The sequence below is a fragment of the Gasterosteus aculeatus genome, chromosome 20, assembly GCF_964276395.1.
Source record: "Gasterosteus aculeatus chromosome 20, fGasAcu3.hap1.1, whole genome shotgun sequence".
NCBI lineage: Eukaryota > Metazoa > Chordata > Actinopteri > Perciformes > Gasterosteidae > Gasterosteus > Gasterosteus aculeatus.
The window spans coordinates 6,832,137-6,858,185 of NC_135707.1; the positions used below are offsets into that span (position 1 = coordinate 6,832,137).

The following is a 26,049-nucleotide window of genomic DNA, read 5'->3' on the forward strand; positions in this document are numbered from 1 at the left end:
AGAGCGAGAAAGGAAAGGACTTCAGAGTGTATAAAGGTAGCATAAGAAGAGGAAGACATTACTCAGGAGGAGTTGACTTGCATGTTTGTGCATGCATATGCATCCGTGTGGAATGTATGCATTGTCTGCATTTATGCATGAGAATATGTGTGTGCGTGTGTGTGTGTGTGTGTGTGTGTGTGTGTGTGTGTGTGTGTGTGTGTTGTGTGCGCATGCGTATCTTATGTGTGTGTGTCTGTGATGGAAATAGACAAAATGAAGGAGAAACAGGTTGTTTCCTCCTGGAGCTTTCGTTTTTTTCTCAGTCACCACGGCAACCGCCTCCTCTCTCCATCCTGCATACCCCCACCTAACCCTCCCTGCCTCCCGCCCTTCGACTCCTCCTGTACGCCTCTTCATTTGCTGCATTTCCTCCGCCCCTCATAGTTCAAACCTGTTATGCTTTTTTTTACCTTCAAGCACCTGGACTTTCAGCATGACCTCCCAAAATCTAACAATATCAGAACAAGATGCATGTTATGATCATGTCCACCCTTCAAGTATGTTGAACAATAACATTCTTGGCAGACCAGGAAAGAAAAGTGCATGTGACGTTATTTATAAAAGTTTGACAGAGAGATGTGTCAGATATAGGAACTAGAGCAGAGGGAGTCACGCCCCAAATAAATCAACAATATTTACAACCATAAATGTCCAAATCGTCCCTGTTTGTAATATGTGTTCTCTATATAGTTTTGTTGTAAATTGCATGCAGCGAAAGCTTGAATGCATTCAATTTCCCTGAGACAGACATGAGGGATGCATGTCACCATGAATTTATGGCTCAAGCTTAACCACCACAAACACTGCAAGAGCACTGAATATTATATATTATGACGTGAGACTGCGTGTGTGCCGGGAAGACACTGGCCAGGGTTCGCTGAGCCCCCCCGTGGTGAAAGCCCCCCCCCCCATCCCCCCTCCCCCGCCTCTCGCTCCTCCGCGCGCACCCCCCGTCCCGCCCCCGCCTCGCCATCGCTTAGCGGCGTTCAGCACTGACAGCGAAGCGCACCGCACGACCGAGCGCAGAGCGCACCTGGGCCCCGCAGAGGTATTTCTGTTTCCTCCCTTCTTCTTCTTCTTCTTCTTCTTCTTCTTCTTTTTTTTCCGGGGCAAAGAATAGCGGACAGACGCAGAACCCCCGACGTCACCATGCCAGGTAGACAGTGAAGGGGAGCTGCCGGTCGTGAGGAGGAGGTGGAGGAGCTGGAGGAGCTGGAGGAGGAGGAGGGGGAGTAGCACTGCGGGTGTGCTTCGGGTGGCGTCTCCATCGCCGTTGAACACCTTTCGGGAACCGGAGCGCGCTCGGACGGATGATGGACCGCTGGCCGCCGCTGCTGCTGCTGCTCGCCGTCCTCGCCATTGCGGGAGGTGAGTGACGTCGACGACGGTGCTTCTTATTCGTGGTCACCTTAAATGAACAAGGGCCGCGTCCGCGTTCACGGGGATCAGGTGTCTTCAAAGTGACGAGGGAGCGAGTGTGAAAACATCTCGCCGTCCCAGACGATGAAGGCGCACGCCGAGAATAGGATTATTTCATTGCTGTGTCACCATTTTTCTCATAATAGCAGCCAGCGCGACGGAATAATGTTAGAGGATGAACGTTGGAGGCTGCAGATATTTTTACACTGTAGAAACAAATGCACACGTTTACAAAGAGAATGTAGTGTATCCGTTTGCTCGTTTAAAGGCCTTACTTTATAAAGTCAAACCAAATGCTTATTATTCCATCGCAATAATATGATTGTATGACTTGTTAGTGAGCCTCCTGCTTGTTGTTGTGGTAAATACCACTTTGGCAATATAGCAAATTTTGAAGGGGTTTGAAAGGATTTGAATGCTGTGGTTTTTCTTCAGTTTTCTCCTTTTCCTGAAATATACCAGATACAGAGAGAGAAAGAGGGGGAAAGAGAGAAGGAAATGAAGTTATCACCCACATACCCCCCCTCTTCTGTCTCTCATTAACACTGAGGTCTTGCATTGAGTGGGCAGGTTAATGAGAGACACGTTGAGCTAAAGCAACTTCTACATCCTGTCTTCAGAGGACAAACGATGTGTCATTCAGCAGGAAACGCCTTCTGCCTTCTGCCTGTGCTCATACATTTTTCTTCTTTTTGTCTCCATTCATCACACGCACTGAGCGGATGAGTCTTATTTAAGACACTGTTGATGCTTTGCATTTAAAGCAAATGAGGTACGTGTTAAGCGTAAAGCCATTAGGGCGTTTGCACATATTTTACTTCCGTTTGGCTCTAATTCATTGTTAGTTTCTACTCAGAGAGGCTTTGCCTGAAGCACAGCGTAAAACACGTCAGCTGGTTGAATTACAGCCAACGTAATATTTTCAGCCAATCCATTGTAGTGAAAGGGCCGAAACCGGCTTAGTGCCGCCGAGCAAAACGACTTTGTCTCCTGCAGTCTAGGAGCACCCATAACTAGCGACACAGACACACACACGCACACATACGCATTCCTCCATCCAATCACACATGCCTGCCTTGCATTGAATAACTGATCATCATCATCACCATCATCACCCATGGCGACAGCGTGCTCCTGCTTTCTCTGTGGCACACGGACACTTGCACTCTTTTTGTCAAACACACAAACACTCACACAATTGCACACTAAGTAATACTGGGCGTCTGTGTTACCATACAAATATAAAAAAATGGAACAATGCAATATTGAATAAATTAAGCTACAAATATATAGAGGTCACCGACGGATTGTGAAAAGCATTTGTCTTGTTTGTGATGTTCCTTTAAAGGTTCTGCATAATATTTGGTGTCCGTAAACAGTGTATCATTCCGTTACTCCAAATAGGTTATAGCTTATTTCCAATAAGAGGTTTATGTACTAAAAAAGCGAAGTACACGTGATCATCTATAAACTCTATCCACACACAAACACACATGCGAAGAATGGGCACATGGTGGCACACCTGGGCATAAACACGTCATTGTAAAACCCGCACTTAGAAAAGACAAGACATGCGCACAGAACCAGACTAAAATACACACTCCTATTTTTGACTGTGGCGCTGATGGGATGAGAGAACTCCACACCTCCGCACCTCTACACAACAATATTTTCTTACACAAGACCCTGCACACGAGTCTCACACTCAATGGCTGCCGAAGGACGCTCAAGGACATTTCACCACCTGCCTCGCGCGCTCAGTCTTGTCACCTGGCCATGCATAATAAACAAGGTCCGCGGCGCTGAGCTGACCCGATGCAAGGGTGCCGGATATGGAGCACAGTGTGCGACGGTCTCATCACCAAAGGGCGTAGTGTGCTTGGATTATACTCGCAGCTCGACGCCTTCATCGGCCGCATCTCCAAACAGACACGCGTCCTCTTTGTGTGTGTGTCCGTGCTTGTTTATTCATGTGCCATGACCTCTGCCCTCTGCGTCACGAATGCACTTATATCAACTAACCGTCGCTTTGGAGCAGCTGCGGTCTAGAAAGTTCTGCTCAGTCGGTTGAACCTGTCATCACTTTTCTGCTGCACTGCTCCGGCCCACTGATGTCTGCAGCACCTCAACCTGCACATTACAGGAGCCGTGCTACTCTCTCCCTCTCTCTCTCCCTCCCTCTCTCCCTCTCTCCCTCCCTCTCTCTCCCTCTCTCCCTCCCTCTCTCTCCCTCTCTCCCTCCCTCTCTCTCTCTCTCTCTCTCTCCCTCCCTCCCTCTCTCTCTCTCTCTCTCTCTCTCTCTCTCTCTCTTGCGTTCTGTCACGTTATTTTTTTCTCTTTGGACTAACTCCCAACACTCGGCAGCAACAGGATCAGATCAGCGGATAGGATATGCATCTGGGATAAGAAATGCACAGAAGTCGCTCACCCCAAGCCTGCATTTGACTGTGAGAATGTGTGTGTTTGTGTGTGTTTTTGTGTGTGTGTGTGTGTGTGTGTGTGTGCGTGTGAGACTGCATGCTCTCATGATGTGTGATTTGTGCAGGATCCAGTGTGTGACTGTTTGTGCAGCACTAATAGCAGCACACGATATGTGGAGATAAAAGGGGAAGCAGAAGTCGAGCAAAGAAGTTTAATAGAAACAGAAGTAGAGGAGAAGATAAGCAGATAAAAGACGTTTGGAAAGTTAAGGCTTTTAATTCCGGTTGATTTTCTTTTTTGAGTAAATGTTGACTGATATTTAGGCGTGGTTGCGCTGTGGTTGCTCTAATGCAGGTGTGTGTAGGAGTGTATTCAGGATAATGCAAACCTTCACCTGGTGATAGCATGAGTGAAAGATTCAATTGTAGACGTAATCTTACATCTAAACGTGCAATAAAATCTAAAGAGACTAATGTGTATCAACAGAAAGCAATGATGCAGAGAGCAAATAAATACTGTACATGTTTGTTCTGATTGTGTAATAGGTCCGTGTATCATGGATTTATGGGTATCCACACAACAGTATGAGAGGAATTATGCAGTTCAAATTATGTATTTTACTGCAATCCCAGAAATATGCAACACGTATGCGACACGTCTGTCGCCAAACAGCTGATTTCCTCGGGCTGTAACACAATGAAAACCAAAGTGCATAAGAAGATCTCACAGCTTCAGAGTTTCTCAGTTATATATTCTGCACTCTAAACAACTTCAACACGCCCCTCAATGTTAGACTATACCAAATTTATATTCAAATCCAAGGAACCAATTTTTAAATTGCGCTATGATAAACCCAAAAGGTTTGTATATTTACCACTGTTAACAAGGTTGACTTGAATTAGAAAAAGACCATTGTAGGTTGTAGCTCCCCTTTACACTTTTAATGTGCGGATGTTTGGACTTGATCAAGTTTAATCTAGTTTATCTGTATTTATCACTATAATATTCTGTCTATTTACGCGCAGCTTTTTATTTAATTGCTTCAAACACAGCATTGAATCAGATTTGAGTTTCTCAAATTTGGCGACAATAAAGCTTCTTGCACTTGCAGTTCGTAGCCAGTGGGATGGCTTTGTTTTTGGAGCGCTGTGATATTGCTTTCGCATGGAGGATCAATATTTACATCTCACTTCTATGGGCACTACGGTGCCGACTGGGTGTTGCTAGTAGATCATTGTATCCCTCCATTATCGATGTTTCAGCAAATAAAGGTCCCGCGCTGCTGCGGCTAAAAAGCCTCTTTGGCAGAACGCACTTCCTTCCCCTCCAACCTTTTCTCACTTGAGCGAGCTGCATAAATGGAGATCATCGCTGTAACAGGCTTAGCAGGACAATTCAAACTAAATCGTCAATTTGACTTTACGGTGTGCGTGTCCTCTAATAGCTTTGTAAAATGCATACAAGACTAGAATTTAACGCCTGAGTTCAGTTACTGCCCACAGAGATTTTCCAACACCCACACACACACTTAGTTTGGTTGATCAGAAGATGTTTCAAAGTACACAGGGAAGCCAATGGACATGGCTACCGCCCCCGCCTGCTCCTGCGCTCTGTCACTGAGGTCCGTGTGTGTGTGTGTGTGTGTGTGTGTGCGGGTTGGTGTGTAACTTCCCTCACTGCAGGGTCTAACGGGGAGACCCGCTGAAATATTCATAGCGTCACATTAAGTTTGCAATATTTCAACTGGAAAACAACCATAATACAACCTGAGCCACCGCCAAACGTTACAACCACTCAGCACGGCCTCCAGCAGCGTGCCGCAGGACAGAGAGAGATCAGACTTTGCGTTAGTGCTTAGGATGAACATGTTTGCACATCAATCAGGATGCAGGGTGTCGTCGTCTTCTGGAGATAAGAATAAACGAGAGGAGCTCTCGGTTCTGTTCTGTTCATTTGTCGCAGTGTCGGACAATATCAGTCTAGACTTTCATCCTGAGTGTATGCATGCTAATATTTTAGTAAGAATAAGCAGAAAATACAAAGATCCATAGAGGGATGTGTAGGCAAACATTGCACGATCCCTTTTTAATCTGCATATTGATTAAGATATGCGTAGGATGTTTTATCTAGAAAGTGCAGTTGTGTATTTACCATATATATATATATATATATATCAGTAAACCTGAAATGATTTCAGGCTTGTTGAAATGTGTTGGAATGCTTTTTAAGATGTCATCATAACATCAGAGAAAGAAACACAATATTTTGGTTCTAAGAAACTGAATCATTTTGGCCTCGGACTTTGTTTTGGTCTCAGTCATCTTATGGAATCTCTGATTCTTAAGGAATTGTGCCGCGACTCAAACGTGCTAGACGTCAAAGATGAGGCGGGTCGGCTCTCACCGGTTACAAGGTCTGATGAGCTTTGGAGCAAAGACTTTTCGAAGACATTTAAGTGCACAGATGCTTCAAAGCGCTCGTAGTGTATCATTTGAATTAGCTTTTCCGTCTCATCCGGCAGTGTTATTGCCTTGGGCTTCTGGGAATAATATGCATTGCTCATATGATTCGGGCACAGACAGTGTTGTTTATTTCCCTCATGAATACGTGCACACACATGAAAAAAAAGCTGACCGGCGCCTGTGCACAACAAACGAGTGCTACACACACACGTGCTGACAGGATGTGTATTGATGATGGCGGATTAGCGGGAGAAGGGCCAATAAATGGACAGTGGCTGTCAGCGACGGGGAGATGGAGATAACACGAAGGGTGAGGGTGAGGGAGACAGCCGCGGGAGGGAGGAGGAAACACTGGGCCGGCTGTTGGTGATGGAAAGAGGGAGAAAGACAATGAGACGAAATAGGAGGAGATTAAAAACTGAGGTGGGAGCGAGGTTTACAGAGACAGAGACCGTCATTCCTGCTCAGTGAACACAGCAGTGCTACGGGGCCAGAGGGAGGCGGGAGGGAGGGGGAGGGAGGGGGAGGGGGAGTAGAGGGCTTTGGGGGGTGTGGAGAGTCAGAGGAGCTCTGAAGCCTTTTCAGAGGGTGAAACGGTCAACGACAGTGGAATATGTTTAGTGTGTTTAAAGCTTTTGATATATATTGTTAATTTCTATATTTTTACATCACTAATACAACTCAAATGTACCCGTTGTATATTCCTTCATTAGAAATACATATTTTTTAGTCTTTGTTGCGTGTAGACTGAGCTGCGACTAAACTGTTGTTTCCTTTATTAATTGGTGATTTCTTTTATTAATTCATTAATCATGTCGTCTATAACATGCTCATCGTAATTTCCTCTCGCCCAAATCACAAGCACATTCAAATTAAAACGATATAAAAAAGGAAAAATGTTGTTTATCATTTCATTAACTTCTCTTTAGTTGTTCCAGCAATTGTTATTTTAGCACATTTGTTCTTAAGTTTGTCCAAACGCCGCATGTAAAAGAGGGAAATGAAGGTGTTGAATGATTAGTCGGTAGTTTTTGATTTGATGTTTTATTCATTGTTTTATTAATATCATTCATAAATGAAAGGGTTCCTCAGCTCAAACCCAACTGTGTTTTTTTTTTCTCATTTTAATCACATCAGCTTTTACATGTTTGGCATCAAGTTAACAGTTATCAGGCTCTGTTTATCTTCAGGGCGATTTGCGAGAGTGAAAATATTCAGCACAGGCGAGAGCAGATGCCAGAGAGGGAGGAAGGAGGGAGGAAGAAGGCGGTGCACGGCGCTTATTTCTCCCCACGCATCGCGTCTCTCGGTAGAACATCTCCCCTCCTGAGTGTGCCGTTGTGACAGCAAACCCCCCCCAAATCGACCCCTCACACAGATACGACCACGACCTCCTACAGATGGAGGGATGGCAAACAGAAGGGAGGGATGCAGTGAAAATAACCCATCAGTCGGGGGAAAGAAGGGCAACGCAGCAGAGGGGGAATAGATGGAGATGCGCCAGAGAGCGACAGAGACGGAAGGGAGCGCGGTAGAGACACTCACTCTCGTGATGTCAGATGTGTGTATTGAGCCGCGCTGACGCGCTCCGGCCGGCAGCGATGAGTAATGCGAGGCCTCAGAGGCGTAGCGCTCAGTGCTGGCCGCCAAACAGAGAAACCCAACAGCACCACTGATTTACTGCTTCTGTACGATTAGACGATCATCCCATACGATAAAAGCGTTTTCTGTTTCACGACAGAGGATGATGATGATGATGATGATGATGAAGGTGTGTTCTCGTGACAGGCGGCCTCGGGGCAGACACGGAGGAGCGCCTGGTGGAGCATCTCTTGAACCCCGCCCACTACAACAAGCTGATCCGGCCCGCGACCAACGGCTCCGAGCTGGTTACCGTGCAGCTGATGGTGTCGTTGGCTCAGCTCATCAGCGTGGTGAGTGAGGACAGTCCTCCCAAAACAACAACAACAACAAAAAGAGATTACTAAAAAATGATCTACGCAAAGAAGGAATGTGTGAGGTGTAAAAAGTGCAGTAATGCTGCCGGATGCGGTTCCTTCTGAGTCTCATGTAAGTCTGATAGTCATTTAGCCCTCGGCTCAAGTCCTGATTGGTATTAAGATCTTTTTTATCGTACTTTAGTAAAGGTAAAAAATACCGCAATTCAAAAATACTCTCTTAAGTAAAAGCCCTGCATTTTACATTAGCAGGAGTTATAGAGTTTAAACATGTACATCAGTAAGTCCTGTTACATTATTATGGATTATTATTATTGATGCAGTGACAAGTAAGCTGTATTTATTGCTATTTATCGCTAAGTTAATTGTTGTTGCTAATTCTATTTATGTTATCGATTGGTTTCATTTAATTTAATTTCATGTATAAGTAATTATAACAAACTGCCAAATTAGTGCATTGGAGTAAAAATGCACAAGTTAACTTTCTGAAATATAGTAGAGTAAAATATAAAGATGGACACCATTTAAATATTTAACTATTTCATGATGGTACTTACAGTAAGTACAGCGTTTGACTGAATGTACTTTTCACTACTGCGAACAAGCTGAAACTGAAATTAATTACTGCAGAGTATCTTTGCGTAAGTTAATGGTCCAATTCACAGATTTTACACACAGAGATCGATTAACTCATCATGTTGAGTGCTACTCAACAAACGTTTTATTAAGTCTCCTGTGATCGTGGCTTTTAAAACCTGGTTAATTAACATGTGTGGTCATCAGGGTTATTTCAGCGTGCGCTTGAACACTTCAATTTCTTTCTCATTCTAAAAAGCTAATAAACTACCAGGGAATGCAGGACACCATCAAGCTGCATAATAACGCTTGACTCGGTCTGTAGGTACTTCACATCTGGTTATTTTGACTTAGCTGCATTTATCTTGTGCCACTTTAGAAAAATCTGTCAACGAGACGTCTTTTAACCCGTCGTAATTGTTGTTGTACATTTCATTACAGTTTTCTAATTTACAATACATGTCTCTTATTTCTGCAGCATGAAAGAGAGCAAGTGATGACCACCAATGTCTGGCTAACACAGGTGAGACTTGTCTCCTCATATATTACTGGGAATTTAAAAAAAATTCAATTTTGGGTTTTTTGGAGGTTACAGTGTTACATCATTGGACCGTAGAGCATACGAGCTGATCGGGACAGATCCTTTCCTGGTTATAGCCGAGTCTGATCCTCTCCTCATGTGGAGCAGCAGCAGATGACATGTTAATGTGTCAGACACTGAGAGAGACATATAAAAAATAAATCTCACAGGAGGAATATGAGGAGTTAGATAAAAGTTATGAGTAGCCAACACACATCTTTTGTTTCTTGCACCCAAATCACAGGTAAATGGTGATAGCGACAAATGCTGTGCCCCTGTTACTCAACTAGTGAAGTTTGCAGTTTGTGGATTTCGATGAATCCTAACATGACTTTTCACTCTGTGAGTAACGTGACTGAGCTGTGACACGCTTCTACAAGGCTCGCAGAACATGTATGTGTACACATTTACACGCATCAGGTATACAAATACAGTTTCATGGTCAACCTATGTGCTTGCATTATTATTGCTTTATTAGTATAAAGTATATCAAATTACACAAATGTACATTCATTCTAGATGTTTATTTAGATCCATCTGAAACATGTCGGCCATGCTGCCTTTTGATTGCATTGTTTATTGCTTGACGTTACACACACCTGACCAAGTCAAGATTCATGACATGTATCCTCTGCAACCGCTAAGGAGAGCAGCCGAGGACTGTAATGACCATAATGCATCACCGTTACTGCAGATGAGCCCAACATGAGCATTACAGCTCCCAAAATTGCCATAACGTGGAGGAGCCGGATAGAGCTGCTGTCAGCGAGGATTCGTGGGGTAATGTCGATGAGCGACCCACAGCATACAGGATGAGGCTGTCTTTAAAAAGAAGGTTGCCCAGAGGACGTGAGGATGTTTGCTGATACAAGGGGTGCATTATTGCACAGGTGAAAAGTGTTCTACAGTATTTTGAGAGGCCTTTTTACCTAAAATATATTTATTATAGGTATAAAGAAAATGTAGGTAGGCCTCCATGTTGCTGGGTTACATAAGAAGGGACACGTGATAATACTGCTAGTGTTGTCTTATTGTTGTCCCCCAATGATTAACCAGAAAAGAGACAGAGCTCAATTAGGGATCGACCATAAACAAGACGAGGACACCACATAGCATGAACATCTTTTGAAATGAACAGTGAAAACTATTAAATCAGCCTCAAGTCCCAGAATAACCTGTCCTCTCAGCCTCTGAGTCCAAACCACGGCCGGTCCTCTCAGTGTCTCTGTCCCAGCATAACCGGTCCTCCCGTCCCACTTCCCTCCCTGAGCTCAATAACGTTTTTATCTGGACGCGGCTCTCCGGTAGAAAGGGCTCAAACCCGTCACAGAGGTAGAAAGTGAGCCATTAGCATTTTGACATTCAGCGCGTCACCTCTACAGCACACTGCTCTTAAACACTGAGGCTGCATCACTCAGCATGCACGCCAACTCGCCGTTGGCCAGTGAGGAAAGATTTGAGATTTGAGCAAAATGTTTCCCTTTGTAACAGATGCAACATGAAGTCTAGCTAAAAGTGCAATTCTTAATTAAAGTCAAAATTAAAATACCAATTTACAAGACCTGCTAAAATAATAAATGTACACAACAAAACAACTTTGTTACGGGAGGTAGTAAACGTAAAGGAGATATTGTAATCATGCTGATTGGCCTTTGGCTGTGTCGGGATTGGCGGGAGCACTTCAGTCTCTTTGTGTGGCTTATAGTTAAGAATGTGATGTAAGCACAGAGGGACACGGCACCGGACGTTCCTCCGGCCAGCGAGGTGTCATGCTGACCACCGACTGACAGACGGAGCTTCTCCGCACTCCTCCACTCTTGTTGCAGCGCGATTGGCACACGAGTGATGGAGCGCCTTGTTTTTGTTGGCCCTCAGGAGTGGCAGGACTATCGGCTGACTTGGGTCCCTGAGGAGTTTGACGGGATGTTGAAGGTCAGGCTGCCCTCCAAACACATCTGGCTGCCTGACGTGGTGCTCTACAACAAGTGAGTCACTCACTCGCTCCCTGAAGACACACGAGACTCGGGGTCGCGGGCGCTGGCGTAACCACGCGCAACAAGAGCATGTACAAGTCTCATATTGAAATGTTAACGTGTTGAAGCGTATTTTATCCAGCTGCAGGCATTGTGCAGTGCAAATTGTGCAAATCGCTTTGGATAAGAAACTCAATTAAATACCAGAGGTTTCATTGTGCAAGGCCCCATGTGACTGCAATATGCTCATATCACTCGCGCTGCATTGCTATACAGCACCTTAAAGTGTCGCGACACAATGACACCGTACATGTAGGCAGGGCAGGAAATTACACAAAATTCTTCTTTCTATTCATTTTAATAAGTGTGAGGTTTATCTCTTCATCGGCTTGAGAAACTTGATAACTAACTCAGTATTTGCATTTTAATTTTAGTTAGGCCTAGATTAACCTGTACCTGGGCCAAATTGTAAAAGCACCTGGTCAATTTCAAGTTGCTCTCGGGTACAGTGCACACAGTGACAAAGAAACCCATTTGTGTAACTTTACTGAAAAGTATAACAAATATACATCTGGTTTTAATTAGGTTGAAAGACTTTGGGTTATCTGACACTGCTGTCAACCCAGTTTTAGGTTTATCTTCAATGCATTTAACATGAATGCATCACGTGTATGAAACAGAAACTTTGTTATTCTTTCATTCCAGTTAGTCTGCATGTCTGCGCGACGGATGCAGATCACTGTAATGGAAACTGAGTGTCAGCCTACAGTATGTAAATCAGCTCATCAGAGTCCAGTGATCCGTCTGGCCTTCTCCTCTTTCCTTGCCTCTGTCCTTACTTTAGTAAAGATTAAAAGATCCCGGGCACTTTGGTTAAAATGATCCTCCTAATCCAGCAAACCCCAGGTTGACAACGCTATATCCTCCCAGTCCTCTCCACTGCTCCGACTCCTGTCAGGCACCCGAACAGGAGGATTAACGTAGGAAACGGTTTGATTTTGTCACTAAATTTGCAAGAAAGTCTGCGTTTCTGTCAATTGTGTAATCAATCAAAATCTTTGAATTATTCTTTTGCATATGTGACGAACATTAAAAGGCATAATGAATTAGTTATCTTGTCAAACGCTTTAGTAAAATGGAAATTCAATATAAACCTTTAATGTAGTCAGCTGAACAATGACCTAAGTGTCTAATTTTAGCGGTGTAACTCCACCCAGTCTGGCCGATGAGCTGCGTCTTCTGTCTAGACTTCATGTTCATCCTGTTCTTCGTGTTTGTAGGAGCAGGTCCGTGTGATCCTGTAGCTCTGAGACACCTCAAAGCCTCCGAACCCGTGTGTGTGTGTGTGTGTGTGTGTGTGTGTGTGTCCTAGAGCGCTTTGATGAACCCATACTGCAAAATGAGATGCGCCACGTTCAAACGTTCATAAGGCTCTCATTATACTTTTTTACAAAATAGGTTTTTAATTAAATGGTCACACAAAGGTTTCTGTTCATGTCTGACGCTTCGTTTCCTTGTGTTTGTCCTCTCCCGCTTTCTCTGCCTCAGCGCTGACGGCGTGTACGAGGTGTCGTTCTACTCCAACGCGGTGGTTTCCTATGACGGCAGTATCTTCTGGTTGCCCCCGGCCATCTACAAGTCGGCCTGCAAGATCGAGGTCAAGCACTTCCCCTTCGACCAGCAGAACTGCACGCTGCGCTTCCGCTCCTGGACGTACGACCGCACCGAGATCGATCTGGTTCTCCGCGCCGACGTGGCCAGCATGGACGACTTCACGCCCAGCGGCGAGTGGGACATCATCGCCCTGCCGGGCAGAAGGAACGAGAACCCGGCCGACCCCACCTACGTGGACATCACGTACGACTTCATCATTCGCAGGAAGCCACTTTTTTACACCATCAACCTCATCATCCCGTGCGTGCTCATCACCTCGCTGGCCATCCTGGTCTTCTACCTGCCCTCCGACTGCGGAGAGAAGATGACGCTGTGCATCTCCGTGCTTCTGGCCCTCACCGTGTTCCTGCTGCTGATCTCTAAGATCGTCCCCCCCACGTCGCTGGACGTCCCGCTGGTGGGGAAATACCTGATGTTCACCATGGTCCTGGTCACTTTCTCCATCGTCACCAGCGTGTGCGTGCTCAACGTGCACCACCGCTCGCCCACCACACACACCATGCCGCCGTGGGTTAAACTGGTGTTCCTCAACAAGCTTCCTGCCTTGCTCTTCATGCGCCAGCCCAGGAACAGCTGCGAGCGCCAGAGGCTGCGGCAGAGAAGGCGGGCCCAGGAGCAGAAGGAGGGTGGGCGCAGCGGGGAGGCGGGGGCCTTGATGGTGGGGCTCGGGCTGGGCAACGCCAGCGGCAACAGAGGCGGGACCTCCACGGGGGTGTTCAGCAAGGAGGACAGTGACCCTTGTACCTGCTACGTGAACCGGGCGTCCGTTAAGCAGTTCGGAGGGGATCTGGTCGGGGCAGGCGGGGGGTCCATGGATAGTCTGAACAGGGTGAGGGAGAGCCGGGAGGGGGGGGCCTCTGGAAACACGCCGCGCGGGAAGCAAGCGGCAGGAGGTCCCGCTTTGACTCAGGCCCTGCTGGCTCAGGCCTGTCCGGGCTTTGAGGAGGCCGTGGAGGGAGTTCGCTTCATCGCCAACCACATGAAGAGTGAGGACGATGATCAGAGTGTGAGTATCATCATCAGTATCCACTGAGAGTTACATTATAGTTATAGTCTCTGCTCCCTATCGCAGCCTGACTGGGCTTTTTAGGGGGAAAGTGAGACAAAACATATATTGACTGATAATCAATATTAAAGTAACCATTTGAAACTGTTAACTATCTATTCTGCCTGCCCAGCACCAAGCGACTGAAAGCGTCTTGCTTGTTAACACAGTGGAGAACACAGTGGAGCAGCTAAAGAGACAGAGATTCCTTAAATATTGGATTTGCATAAATCAGCCGCTAACCTGTTAGCTACACGTTCACTAAATCAGCTTTTTTAATGGGATAATGTCAATTCTATTTTTGTACAATTATATTGGTCAAATACAAAAGGACAAAGGCTAGTAGGTCCCTAATTGTTGCAGTTTACGGCTTTGCAATTTCTTGCCAAACCAAATGATACCACCAATATATCTGTAAAGAAAACAGACGTTAGTTGAGCTCCTCTCTAAATAAATCATTAATTAATTGTATTAAAATAAATCATTATCTTGTCTCGTGTGAATAAAATCCTTGCAGGAATTGCCCCTCTGAAAAGCCCCGTGAGCTGCACAGATCTGTCCCTCAGTGGCAGCAGTCCCCTCTAGCTGTGCCATTTGAAACGCATGGGGGGGGGGGGGGGAACCACACCGGCGCTTAAGCAAAGCAGACAGATCCGCTGACGTAATCATAGCTCCCTGAATATTCACCACAGACATGTAATAATAGCAGCGGCATGACGTGTGCATAGAGAAGGAGCACAACTGGAGAAGTGCTGGAGTGGAGGAGCCAGGACGGCGGCCACACGGTGTCATCTTTCGTCGCCTGAAGGCTTCGTAGGAGAGCAGCTCTCGATCCTAGAATGAAGGGAACTGAACCGGCAGTTAGCCATCCTCAAATAAAGTCTGACCACAATCCTGGCACAGTGCACCCCTTCCCCCACCCATCCCTCCCTCCCTTCCCCCAGTCATCATTGCAGGGGTTACAGTGTTAGCACACCCCTCTGTTTCCCTCCCCTCCATCGCCCGTCTCTCATCTCTTACATTCTCCCCCTCCTCCTTGACTCGCGTCGGATCTCATCAGAGCCGCGTGGCAGAACGAGTCTCCGCTCACATTAACCCTTCACCTCCATTAACCCCAAAGCCAGGAGGACAGTTATTGAGAGAATAAAGACGAGCGCTGGGATTGTGGACACCTTAATGTGTCTCTTCAGCCTGTCCTAAAACCCCCCTTTTCTCCCTAATCACAGGTGAGCGAGGACTGGAAGTACGTTGCCATGGTGATCGACCGCCTCTTCCTGTGGATCTTTGTGTTTGTGTGTGTTTTTGGGACACTGGGCATGTTCATGCAGCCGCTTTACCAGAATTACACAGTCAAAACCATCACCAGCTCGCCGGGCTGACCAATCCCAGGCCGAGAACACGCTGACCCGACGGCTCCCCCAACCAATCGGCACAGCAGGACAAGAAACAGAGGCGGGGGCTTGGGGGGGGCAGGTCTGGGTTTTATTGTGTCGATGGAACTGAAAAACCAGGACTGGAACTGAACAGCAATCACGCCCATTACCTTTATAGTAACGTTTTTTCAACGAACAAACAGTTTTTCTTGGATGAAGTAAAAAAGGAAAACCCCCATCATACTTTTACCTGCTTTTTGTCCAGATGTTTATTGGACTGACCTCCCCTTCCTGGTGGAAAGGTCACTCCTTGCTCCCCTCTTCGGCCAGTCAGGGAATGAGGATGCTCTGATTTACACCTCGTCGGACCTCCTGCCAGCCTCTCAACACCCTGCTTGATTGACACGTGGCGTGTTTCTACCATGACATTACTCGTCCTCGGTATTGACCGGTGTCACAGGGAGCTAATCAGAAAGGGAAGGGGAGGTTCATATCAAGATTCTTTTACATTTTCAGAAATTCACTTTGTCGGTGAGCTGATTCTGTTTATTTTATCATAGCATAGCGGCTTACCACATTATAGCATTAGGAATATATTATTAAGATTTCTCTATGTGTTCGCTCATGCAAGGGTCTGCTGCTGATAGAGAGGCTATGGTGTGTTGTATGATTGTATAGATTAAACAAGAATGTGATATATAAACTGTACTACACGGCCTGGCATATGCACACTGTTACACAATGTGTACGAGCAAGGGATTGTGAAGGAAAATACATAGAGGGGACTTGAATTATTCAACTTTCTTTCGGTTGCATTATTCGATGAAAGAGATAAAGTAATATATGCATGGACGAGGTTATGCTCACTATAATAGAGGACAGCAGCAGCCTGCAGTGCCAGGGTACGCAGCTGCAGTGAGATGAGTTTGGCTGCAGAAACATGGAGGAATCTGAGCCAAGAAGGTGGATACGAACTCTCATATGAAGGACAGTGGAACACGATGTCCCTCAAATCGAGTATCTACTGAGGAGGTCAGTTGTGACGGAGCAAAGATCAGCTGAAAATGTAATTGTAGTGACGGAAGAAAGAGAAAATGAAGCTATTATGTGTACCGATCTGTAATCTCATATTTCTGTATGTATTCTTCCGAGCATACGTGAATGCTTGTGTCTGCCCCACATCCAGATGTACTATCACATCCGTCAGTTACGGTGTTCAGATAACGCACGTGCCTCCTCCCCCTCCTTCGTTTTAATCCCTGGAGACCTCTCTCCAGCTCTACTTTATCTGGTCTTCCACAGACAAACACATTTCTGACATTTATTCCAATTACCTACATTCTCTGAAGACCTTTTCATTACAATCAACCAGCTAATCCGGCTTTTTTTGCCTCATGCTCAGCGGCTTCACTGGCAACCAAGCGAGAAACAAAAGGCCTTTTCAGGGATGCAGGGAGTGGAGGTGAAATACGTTTCCAATATATACAAGAGAGAAATTACACGATGGCCTATGCTGAAGCAGCCGCACCTCGCAATAAGTTACAGATGAAAAATGCAAACGCAGAAATGAAACGAGAAGGTTGGGCGAAAGGTTTTTCACTTAATGATGAATAGTGTAAAGAAATGGATAATCTTGTCACTCGCTGTGAGTTGTTAAAGGCTGTGCGGCTGCTCCGATCAGCTGTGCGTTTCTCTCTCTGTCTCTAGAGGATGGGATTACCCACGGGGGTGGGAGGGGGGGATTCCCAACAGATCCCAAGCAAGTGTGAAAAGCCTGTCAGAGACCTGTGAAAACTGTAGCGTGCACGGCTCCGAACGGACAAAGTGCCGCTGTGCACTGTTTTCCTCTCCCTTTTCGACCTTTCCACTCCACTTCCTTTCTCTTCACTTCCTCTCTCATCATGCTGCGCCGCTTCTCACCCTTCTCGTTCCTGACTCTCGAATCTGCTCCTGTGCACACCTAACCCAGTCCAATAAAGGTTGTAGGTTGAGATTAAACAAAGTATGCGTCCGTGTGGCATGTTTTCGATATCGTACTTACACATGGACATGTCGTGTTTCCATCACTTCAGAGGGCTTTACATTGACTTACATTCATTCCCTGGAGACACAGTCTAACCACAAGCGCTACTTCCCGAATAATAACCATACCCTAACTTTAAACTTCTTTTGTTTTTTTGTGATGGTCGTTGCCCCCCCCCCCCCCACACCTAACCGTGACCTAAGGAAGCCTAAACAATATAAAGCATAGTTTGAACCCTCCAATAGGCCTCTTGAGGTCTGTCCCAAAGTAAGGACAGGAAATAAATACCTGGATATTCAAAAGCGTCCTCAATCGGAAGGTCTGAACCCCGGTACAAGTAGTACAAGTACACGCACACATACATACAGAGGTAACCCATAGTCAGTAAATCACAGTATTACCAAAGTTCCCATTAATCTTTCACCACAGGATAAAATGAAAGAAAGAACCGTTTCCTGGCTTTCTGATTTTCATGCTGGTAACTTCCTTTGTTGTAGACGCATAAACACACACTCACATACCTTTACAGTCCCGCTGTGCTTTTTTTTTTTTTTTTAGGAAAACAAAGCTGGGTGTAGGCCCAGCCAAGGTCACTATAATTTCTCATTATTCTGCAGAAAAAACACAATACAGTCGGTACCTTCTCAAAACAATGGACATCTCACCTGGACAGAGTTAACTATTGCATCGTAACATTCATTGATTCAACACAGATATATCTTCATTTATTATCTCCAATCTACGTCCAAATCTGCTGAATTCAAGTGCTGTAAGTGTTCTAGTTACTTTATACTCAGATTCAATGGAGGGCTATTTGCTGCCACCTAGTGCCCCCCCCCCCCCCCCCCCCCCCACCCTGTATTCTTACTCATCTTCTCTAGTGAAACAAAGTACCACTCACATTGCATAGTTTGAGTAAAGGGGCACATTTATTCATTCCTTTGCTTGAATGTGTTATAAAATACACAAAAAGCCCAAAAGAAAGAGAGAAGTATTCATATATTCAACAATGAAAAGTGTTGAAACCGACTTAAACTCTTCAGATGTTCACATTGCAAAACACACAGCTGGAGTAATGTAACGATTGGACATTTACTGCTTTGGTGGCTGTTAGACGTGTGTGTGTGTGAACGTCCATGAGATGATGACCGTCTCTCCTGTCTGAACTGTTTCCCCTCCTGATCACGTGGCCTTGCAGACGTCTTCGCGTCCGCTACTTCTTCGCCGGCTTGTCGTTGTACTCCAGGAAGAAGTCGTTACACGCCACGGTGAGAGCTCCGACCAGTATGATGAACTCTGTGAAATCCACCTCTCCGTCGTTGTTGGAATCCAGGTCCCCCATCACCTTGTCCACCGCCTCCTTATCCTGGGCATTCTGCACGCGTGAGGGCAGATAACGCAAACGTAAGCCGGCTCGGTTATTACACGCGTGTGAGTGAGTGCTTGTCTCCTGAAGTATCTCCTTACCCCCAAGTAGTTGCCAAGCTCTGCGGTAAGCATCTCCTTGAGCTCAGCCCTGCTCAGTGTGTATTTGTCCCCCTCGTTCCCAGAGTACTTATGGAACGTCTGGATCAGGAGCTGCATGGCGTTCTCCAGGGTGGAGGCGTTCTCGGAGTTGGGCATGGACATTCTGGAGATGGAATAAGAAGAAAGTGGAGGAGGAGTGAGATTACTTCTACCTGCAAGGAGCATGGAGCACAAGTAACTCCACACATGTTAAAGTCTCTAGTTTGCTCTGTCACGTACACAATTGCACGCACATCTCCCTTTTTCCCCCCGTGTACACACTGACAGAGGATTAGATGCGTGGAGAGACGCTCAGAGAAAACGTGATCATAGGCCAAGTAGGCCAGGTCACTGACATAGCTATGAAATGATCTTCTATTTATTAACAGGAAAGGGGAATTCGGCAGAATCGGAAACCCCGGCACAGTGGTCCAGTTTGTCTAGCTGTTTCCTCATCAGGAGATTTTCCTCTCTGACAGTTTTCCTGATAAGATCCTGCAACAGATTGAACAAATCCACTATCTGTGGGTTGCTTCGCCCCAGCGAGACGACCTCTGGAAGTCAGGACGTTGACAGCAGCCGGACATGTGAGCCAGCTGATAAGAGTGAAACTCCAAGCTGGCAAAACAGCCAAAAGACAGCAGAGGAGATGTAACCAGGACTCGCTGAGGCAACCTGATCTGCCTTTTACTTTAGCTCCACCGGATGGCAGAAAACAGAGACCTACATCCCCTCTGAAGCTTTTTCGAACCGTCCATCACATCTTAGCCTGCTGACACAATGCTCCTCATTCTCATGAGTCAGGGGAATAAAAAAAAAAAATACATATATCGAAAAAACGTATTTGGCGAGCTGTGTTTAAGATAAACTAAGGTTCTAGACGTTATCGCTGAGTAAACAGAGAGCTTTCCTTACAGACAGCACAGTGCAGTGGCTGTACCCCTAAAACTGCATTTAACAGGCAAAATAGACCCAATGGAGGAAAATAGAGACCCAGCTTTCAGAGTTGAAGTCTGTGGTCTGCATCATGTCTCACCTGAGGAGGAGCGACGGCCTGCTGGTCAAGTGTACAGAGAAAAGGCAAGAGCGACTAATGAGGAGGATGAGAGGGACGCCGTCTTAAATACGTGCCTCAGTCCACCCATCCCACCTACGCGCCCTCCTCCATCTCTGTTTACGCATCAGACACCTGCTGTGCTCTAAATGGACACATGGAAGGTGCTTCTGCCCCCCTTCTTCAGGGACAACATGCCGTCAATGGAAAAATGAATGGAAATGTAACTACAGTATTAGGTAAATTGAAGTGTGTCCACAAGCCAAACTCAAATGCCATGTATGAATACTTTATGAGTGGGCTTACTCTCTATATGGAAGTTAGGATATCAAGTGTAAATCGACCATTTAGAGATGGAAGTAGTCTGCAACATTCATACTTTGATCAATTACACGCCATCCCATCGGCATTCCCTAAAGCCACCACAGCACTTTGTTGCACAACCGTTTCATTCTTGTTGTTGAAACAAAGAACCGGTTTAAAGGGAGTGCTACAGTAATCCTGAGTATCTGAAGCATTAGTGTTGCACCAATGAATGGAGCCATCACACCTGGCAAACCTCGCAAAACACAGGTGGACATGTGAATGCAACACACACACACACACATTCACACCTTCGAGCTCCAAAACCCACCACCCAATGACAAAAGCCCATATGATGGTGCACGATGAAGGACTGGAAGGTTATACTAAAGCTCACGCCATCGACTTTAATGCACGAGCACCGCAAGATGTCATGAAGGGTGGGATCGATCCGCCGTCCTGGTAAGTTCATCTTCTTGCTTGAGTGTTATCTCTGCAGTATATTGTGTCAGCGCAGTGTGTGTGCGCTTGTATGCACCATATGTGTGTATGTATTGTGTTGCAGAGTGGAGGAGGGTGCACAATAGGAAGCGTGTACTGTATGTCAGGATCTGGTTGCAATAGTTGATGCATCTAAAGGCTGCAGAGTCTGACCACGCAGGCATGTCACAACTATATTTAGTACGTGTCTCTGGTGTCTATGGGAGAAATATGCAGGTATCATTGCAGCAGTGCCTGTGGGACAATGCACAACCAAAGGACACACACAGTATTTCCCCACTGAATTTTATTTCATTTGGAAGTTATGTACACATATAAAGTATTTATCTGAATAAAGACCAAATAAAAACTGGACACAACAGTGTTATTGTACAAATCATTTATTTGGAAAGTACGATAAGTATCTTTTGTATAATTCTTATAAAAGAAGATACTTCCAGTTTAGAGTCCTTCAATGTGTCCTTGACAATGGAGATCAATATGGTGTGAACAGCCATTAAGCGCATGGACTGATTGGTTAAATGTAAAATTGTTATGCATTGTTCGGGTAAACATTTGAACGAGAACAGAAACAAAAAAAATCTAAACACAGGCATCTACGATGCATCTGCATTGGATCCAGTCTTGCGCTCACTGAGTGAAGTGGCCAGGTAGCCAATCAGAGTGAGGTATTCCTGGAAGCTGACCTTTCCATCGTTGTTCTCATCCAAACCTTGCTGCATCTCCTTAACGGCAGAGGAGACGTTTGCATTCTAAGGAGGGACAGAATATGTTAGTTATGCTTGAAAATAAATCATTCCAATAAACTGAGTTGTTTTTTGTGTGTAAAAAAGGGTGATGTAGCACTATGGCCTCTGTTTGATGGTCGTTGTTTCTGTTTTTATGTTCATATATGTACATACCTTTGTGTAAATATTTATATTTTGACATGGTAGTTAATTGGTAATATCGGTTCTCCTTTATTTTTCCTTGTTTTTTCCTTTTTATTTTTGTATTTTCTACGTTAGAACTTTCTATCGAAAAAACGGATTCACTTTCTTATGTGCGCATACGCATAAAGCCATTTCTGATGTTGGACGCCAACACGTTTCTCACCTCCATCATGCCGCCAAGTTGTTTCTTTACCAGTTTCTGGAAGCTCCCCCCATCCAAGTTCTCTTTCCCCTTGGCAGAACCAAGAAACGTGGTCACCACCGTCTTAATGGCTGACTCCATATCTAAGGAGAGAGAGACAAGGAGAACAAGTGGAGGATTGAGTGGTGGACGTGGCAGGAAGCCATGTGGGCATATCTCAGGCACGCACACGTTATGCCGTTGGGTACAGTTTGTTTTATCAACATGAAAATATCGTGTCGTGAAATGTGTTAAAATGAAAAAAAATCCTAAATGAAAATACACGATAAAAACCACATCCTCCTACAATAAGCAAACTTGTCAGAATTGCCATTTGGGTGAAGGCCAATGTAATTCTCTGGTGTCGTATGGAGCATGCGTGTGGATAACATACGCTATTAAATGATATGTTTAGATATGCCTCCTGAACATAAACGCGTGAGGAAGGTGAGGCACAGCAGTGACGTCAGCCGAGGAGGAGCAGGGGGAGGGAACGGACGCGCCCCAGAGGCTCTCTGAGGTTAACGGAGCGAGAGTGAGGGAGTGATGGAAGCTCGTGGAGGAGGGGAGTCTCTGAGGGAAACACAATGGGAGCTCTGATCTCTGGCGGTGGACATCTGATCCCCAGAAGCCGTCGGGAGGATCCAGGTTCAGATTACGGCCTGCTGCCTGCTGCTTGCACACCCCCCCTCACATTGTAGGAATACTCTGCACACTGCGCTCGAGTAGAAACTAAAAAGAAAAACGCACATAGCTGCTTCAGAACTCGGGGAAAAAGCCTCTAAGGCTTGTGCTGTCGACAGGATATCAGAGTCACGTGAAGCCAAATTCCTCAGCTAACGCAATGCAGACAAGCGGTTTTAAGTTCGGGTTCTTTCCCCTAACTGCTCATTGGGACCTGGAAGGATGAGCACCCCTAATGTGTTAATAGTAACACGCAACGCTCTTCCCACTCTGAAAGGTCTGCAATAAAAGCGGCCTGTTATATCACGATGCAATGCAGATATGAAATAGAGGAGCCGCTCGAGGCTCAAACCGCAGGTATTGCATCATTTCTCTCTGGTAGAAAAACAGTCAATTATTGTTAGCATGGCAATGATACATTTGGTCGAGTCTAAATGCAAAAACAGCTATTAAAAACAACTGTGCTGTTTGTTTTGTCATGAAACTGGGACGTAACGTTATATCTACGGCCAGAACAACTTAATCCAGACATATAAAAAACGTTTTCCCGAGATTTCTGCTCCCATCTTTTTTTCCGTTGTCTCAACAAACAACATCTCGAATTCAACCGCACTCAGAAAATGAAAAGGCCTGAATGGAAGCTGCAGATACTCGGGTAGAGTTGCAGATAGCTATCTGCTGCGGGGTTTCCACCGCGCGTCGGAAACTATCAGGGGTAACGGCGTCGGGGGACCGGGGTGATGTTTTTTGGAGTAACTGTAGAAGGTAAATCTCACGTCTGACCCAGTTGTCACACCCCAATGTCAGCACCACGCACACTGGACGACACACAAGGACACACGATTAGGACTTCTGTAGCATTGAGATCATTACTGGATCAGCATCCAAACCACGGATTCAGTTTCATGTCTACATGCCATGGAAGCACACACACACACACACAAACACGCCATCGACACACAACTTTGCTGCGTACAATTGGACATCTGTCACCGGCATGCTGGTCATCATTATTTAATGGGGTACTGGATTGGTTCCAACGCTTCCTGTCACCCGCTACAAGAGGAACAGCAGCACGGTCGCGATCAAAAACGCCCCGACAGGCCCACGTCCGGTAGCGTCCTCTCTGAGCGGAACGAGATGAGCTGGATAAAATAAGTCGTCGGGGGTCAGAACCGGAGACAATTACACAGAAGGGAACATGTCGCGGGGCTTTGTCAGATAAGAGCAAGCTGTGGCCCGACTGCGCCGAGCGTACAAATGAAGGCGTCCTTCAGGCTCTCGGTGCATGCGGAGCCTGCAGATGATCATGAGTCAGGGGTAATGAATGCCTGTGTGGGGCCCAGAGCAGTGTTTGAATGCATTAGTAGACGCTGTTGTGCAGTTGTATTGTTATAAAAGCACCACGCACTTGGGTCAAGTGAGTCAAAACACATTAACGTTTTTAAAAAAGCAACTTGTGACTCATCATTGACTGAATACAGCCGGATTATCACCAGGTTAATGACAGAGAGATATCTTTTCCTTTTTGAATTATATTTCCAGGCCTCGAGTTGCAAAACGTAATTTTAAATCGGAAAGAAAGGATTGCAGCATCTGAAAAAACATGTTTTTTATCCACACATTGTAAAAAGGCCTCAGTTTGGTTATTTGAATTTGTCATGATAATATAGTGAGAGGTTGTGAATGTACTTAGGATAGAGTCCAACAGCACAAAATGGCCTCTGTCTTGTCCTATAATTGTTTTCTTCCTTCATTTTCAGGTTAGTCCCTTTTCAAAGATGTGAGGACTTCTTCGGCTAAAGGGCGGTTGGACACGTATCGTGTCATTTGTGCATAATTGCGGCGTTGATTCGCCGCAGGCGTGATGATGCATCACAATGTAAACAGTTCCTCCCAGAAGATCCATCAAATAAAGCATGACGAACGTGCGAGTTGCGTAAAAGTTGCACGCCGGCTTTAAGGCTCGACAAGTACAAACCAGTTGTGCTCATAACTCAGGTGGGGCCACCTAAACCCACCCATAGTCATCCCAACACCCCTCCAACTGAGCAAGCGGACACACAGATGGATCTATAGGGGGCGTGGGGGGGTGGTCAGTGTACCTTTTTACCAGCGTTTAGTACACGACAGTATCGGGCGAGCCGATACTCCGTGAGCGCGTGCGCATTGACAAATCGCGGCGATCGGCTCCACCCTGGACTCACTCCATGTCACCTGTCATCGCCCAGGTCGCTATTTTTTTCCCTCCTTCTTCTTCTTCTTCCGGAGCCTCATTAACTAAACACCAGGGTCGAACCCATCCGATTCCCATAACGTCAATAATTCAGGCGGAATGAAGGGGGGCGTCCAGCGGCTCTGGCGCAAACTGCGCGCCGTGCGCGTAGCGGAGACGTCAGGTTTTTTTTTTTACACCCGGCCGCGTCCCAACATGTGCACGTCGCCGACAGTGATGCCCGGCTACTTGCAGAGCGGCCAGGGGCCGGACTGACACGCGGCGGATAAATAAGTAAACGCGAGTCGAGGCTCCGCTTTCCCTGGAAGTGTAAAGGCGCTGCGGGTTGGGTGGCCGCGGGGAACCCGATCCCCGCCGCCGACAACGGAGACGCCCGCTAATTATGCCGCATGTGGGACGCGCAGCTGTGGAAATGAAAAGCTAAAACTGAGCTGGAAAACGGCACAATCAAGCACAGTGGGAGACGGGCAGTAAAAACAACAACAACAAACAAACAAACTGGTATTAGTGTCACAGCAGGAGACTCACCGTTAGGTCCGGGAAACAAAAGGCAAGAAACGTAGTTCAGCTCCTGCGCTCCTTCTTCTCTGTCAGGCCCTCCTCTTCAGTCCTGCCCTTGATGAACCAGCAACACGTATCTTTTCCGTGATTTAGCTTCTCACTCCAGCCCACTTTTTTCCCCCCTTCATTGTCACAGGGCGTGTGCCGGGAGAGAAGGAATGTGGAAGAGGCGCAGCTTATAAGCCAAGGAGCACTGTTGTTTTTCACCATTTCATCTCAGACCATCCCGGTGTTTAATACGACTTTTGTAATGTGGTTTAATGTATAAATGTCTGTTTTATACTTGTTCTTCTGATGGTTTTATCTTGACATATTTTCTCTCAAACATGTAGGAACAAGAGTGCACTTAAGTATAAGTGTGTGCGCGTGTGTGTGTGCGTGCGTGTGTGTGTGTGAGACAGATGAAGCCACACCCTAAAACTAAAAACCCTCGTTGAAGAAACACTGCTGAGCAGAAAGGAAACTTTGGAACAAGTTGTCAAATAACGGAGAGAATTTGTGTTTCTTCATAAACTGTTTTCATTTTATTTTCCAGCTTGAAACAA

The 26,049-nt window shown here is 45.9% G+C and overlaps 3 protein-coding genes across 3 annotated transcripts; 1 reads left to right on the forward strand and 2 right to left on the reverse strand.

The window, feature by feature from the left end:
- The first annotated feature begins 1,013 nt into the window (after positions 1–1,013).
- Positions 1,014–17,525, forward strand: chrnb2 (cholinergic receptor, nicotinic, beta 2). Its single transcript, XM_040165404.2, has 6 exons — positions 1,014–1,410; positions 8,133–8,278; positions 9,357–9,401; positions 11,334–11,443; positions 12,980–14,111; positions 15,377–17,525. The coding sequence occupies exons 1-6, from the start codon at positions 1,353–1,355 to the stop codon at positions 15,527–15,529; spliced, it is 1,644 nt and encodes a 547-aa protein (XP_040021338.1). The 5' UTR covers positions 1,014–1,352; the 3' UTR covers positions 15,530–17,525.
- Positions 17,526–18,453: 928 nt separating this feature from the next.
- Positions 18,454–20,321, reverse strand: s100t (S100 calcium binding protein T). Its single transcript, XM_040165405.2, has 3 exons — positions 20,089–20,321; positions 19,014–19,176; positions 18,454–18,921 (listed from the first exon to the last, which is right to left on the reverse strand). Exons 2-3 carry the CDS (start codon positions 19,173–19,175, stop codon positions 18,760–18,762), a joined length of 324 nt encoding a protein of 107 aa, XP_040021339.1. The 5' UTR covers position 19,176; positions 20,089–20,321; the 3' UTR covers positions 18,454–18,759.
- A 953-nt stretch (positions 20,322–21,274) lies between these two features.
- On the reverse strand, positions 21,275–25,835 carry LOC120810659 (protein S100-A13). The gene is made up of 3 exons (XM_040165406.2): positions 25,472–25,835; positions 22,006–22,127; positions 21,275–21,662 (listed from the first exon to the last, which is right to left on the reverse strand). The coding sequence occupies exons 2-3, from the start codon at positions 22,123–22,125 to the stop codon at positions 21,507–21,509; spliced, it is 276 nt and encodes a 91-aa protein (XP_040021340.2). The 5' UTR covers positions 22,126–22,127; positions 25,472–25,835; the 3' UTR covers positions 21,275–21,506.
- Positions 25,836–26,049: the final 214 nt, after the last annotated feature.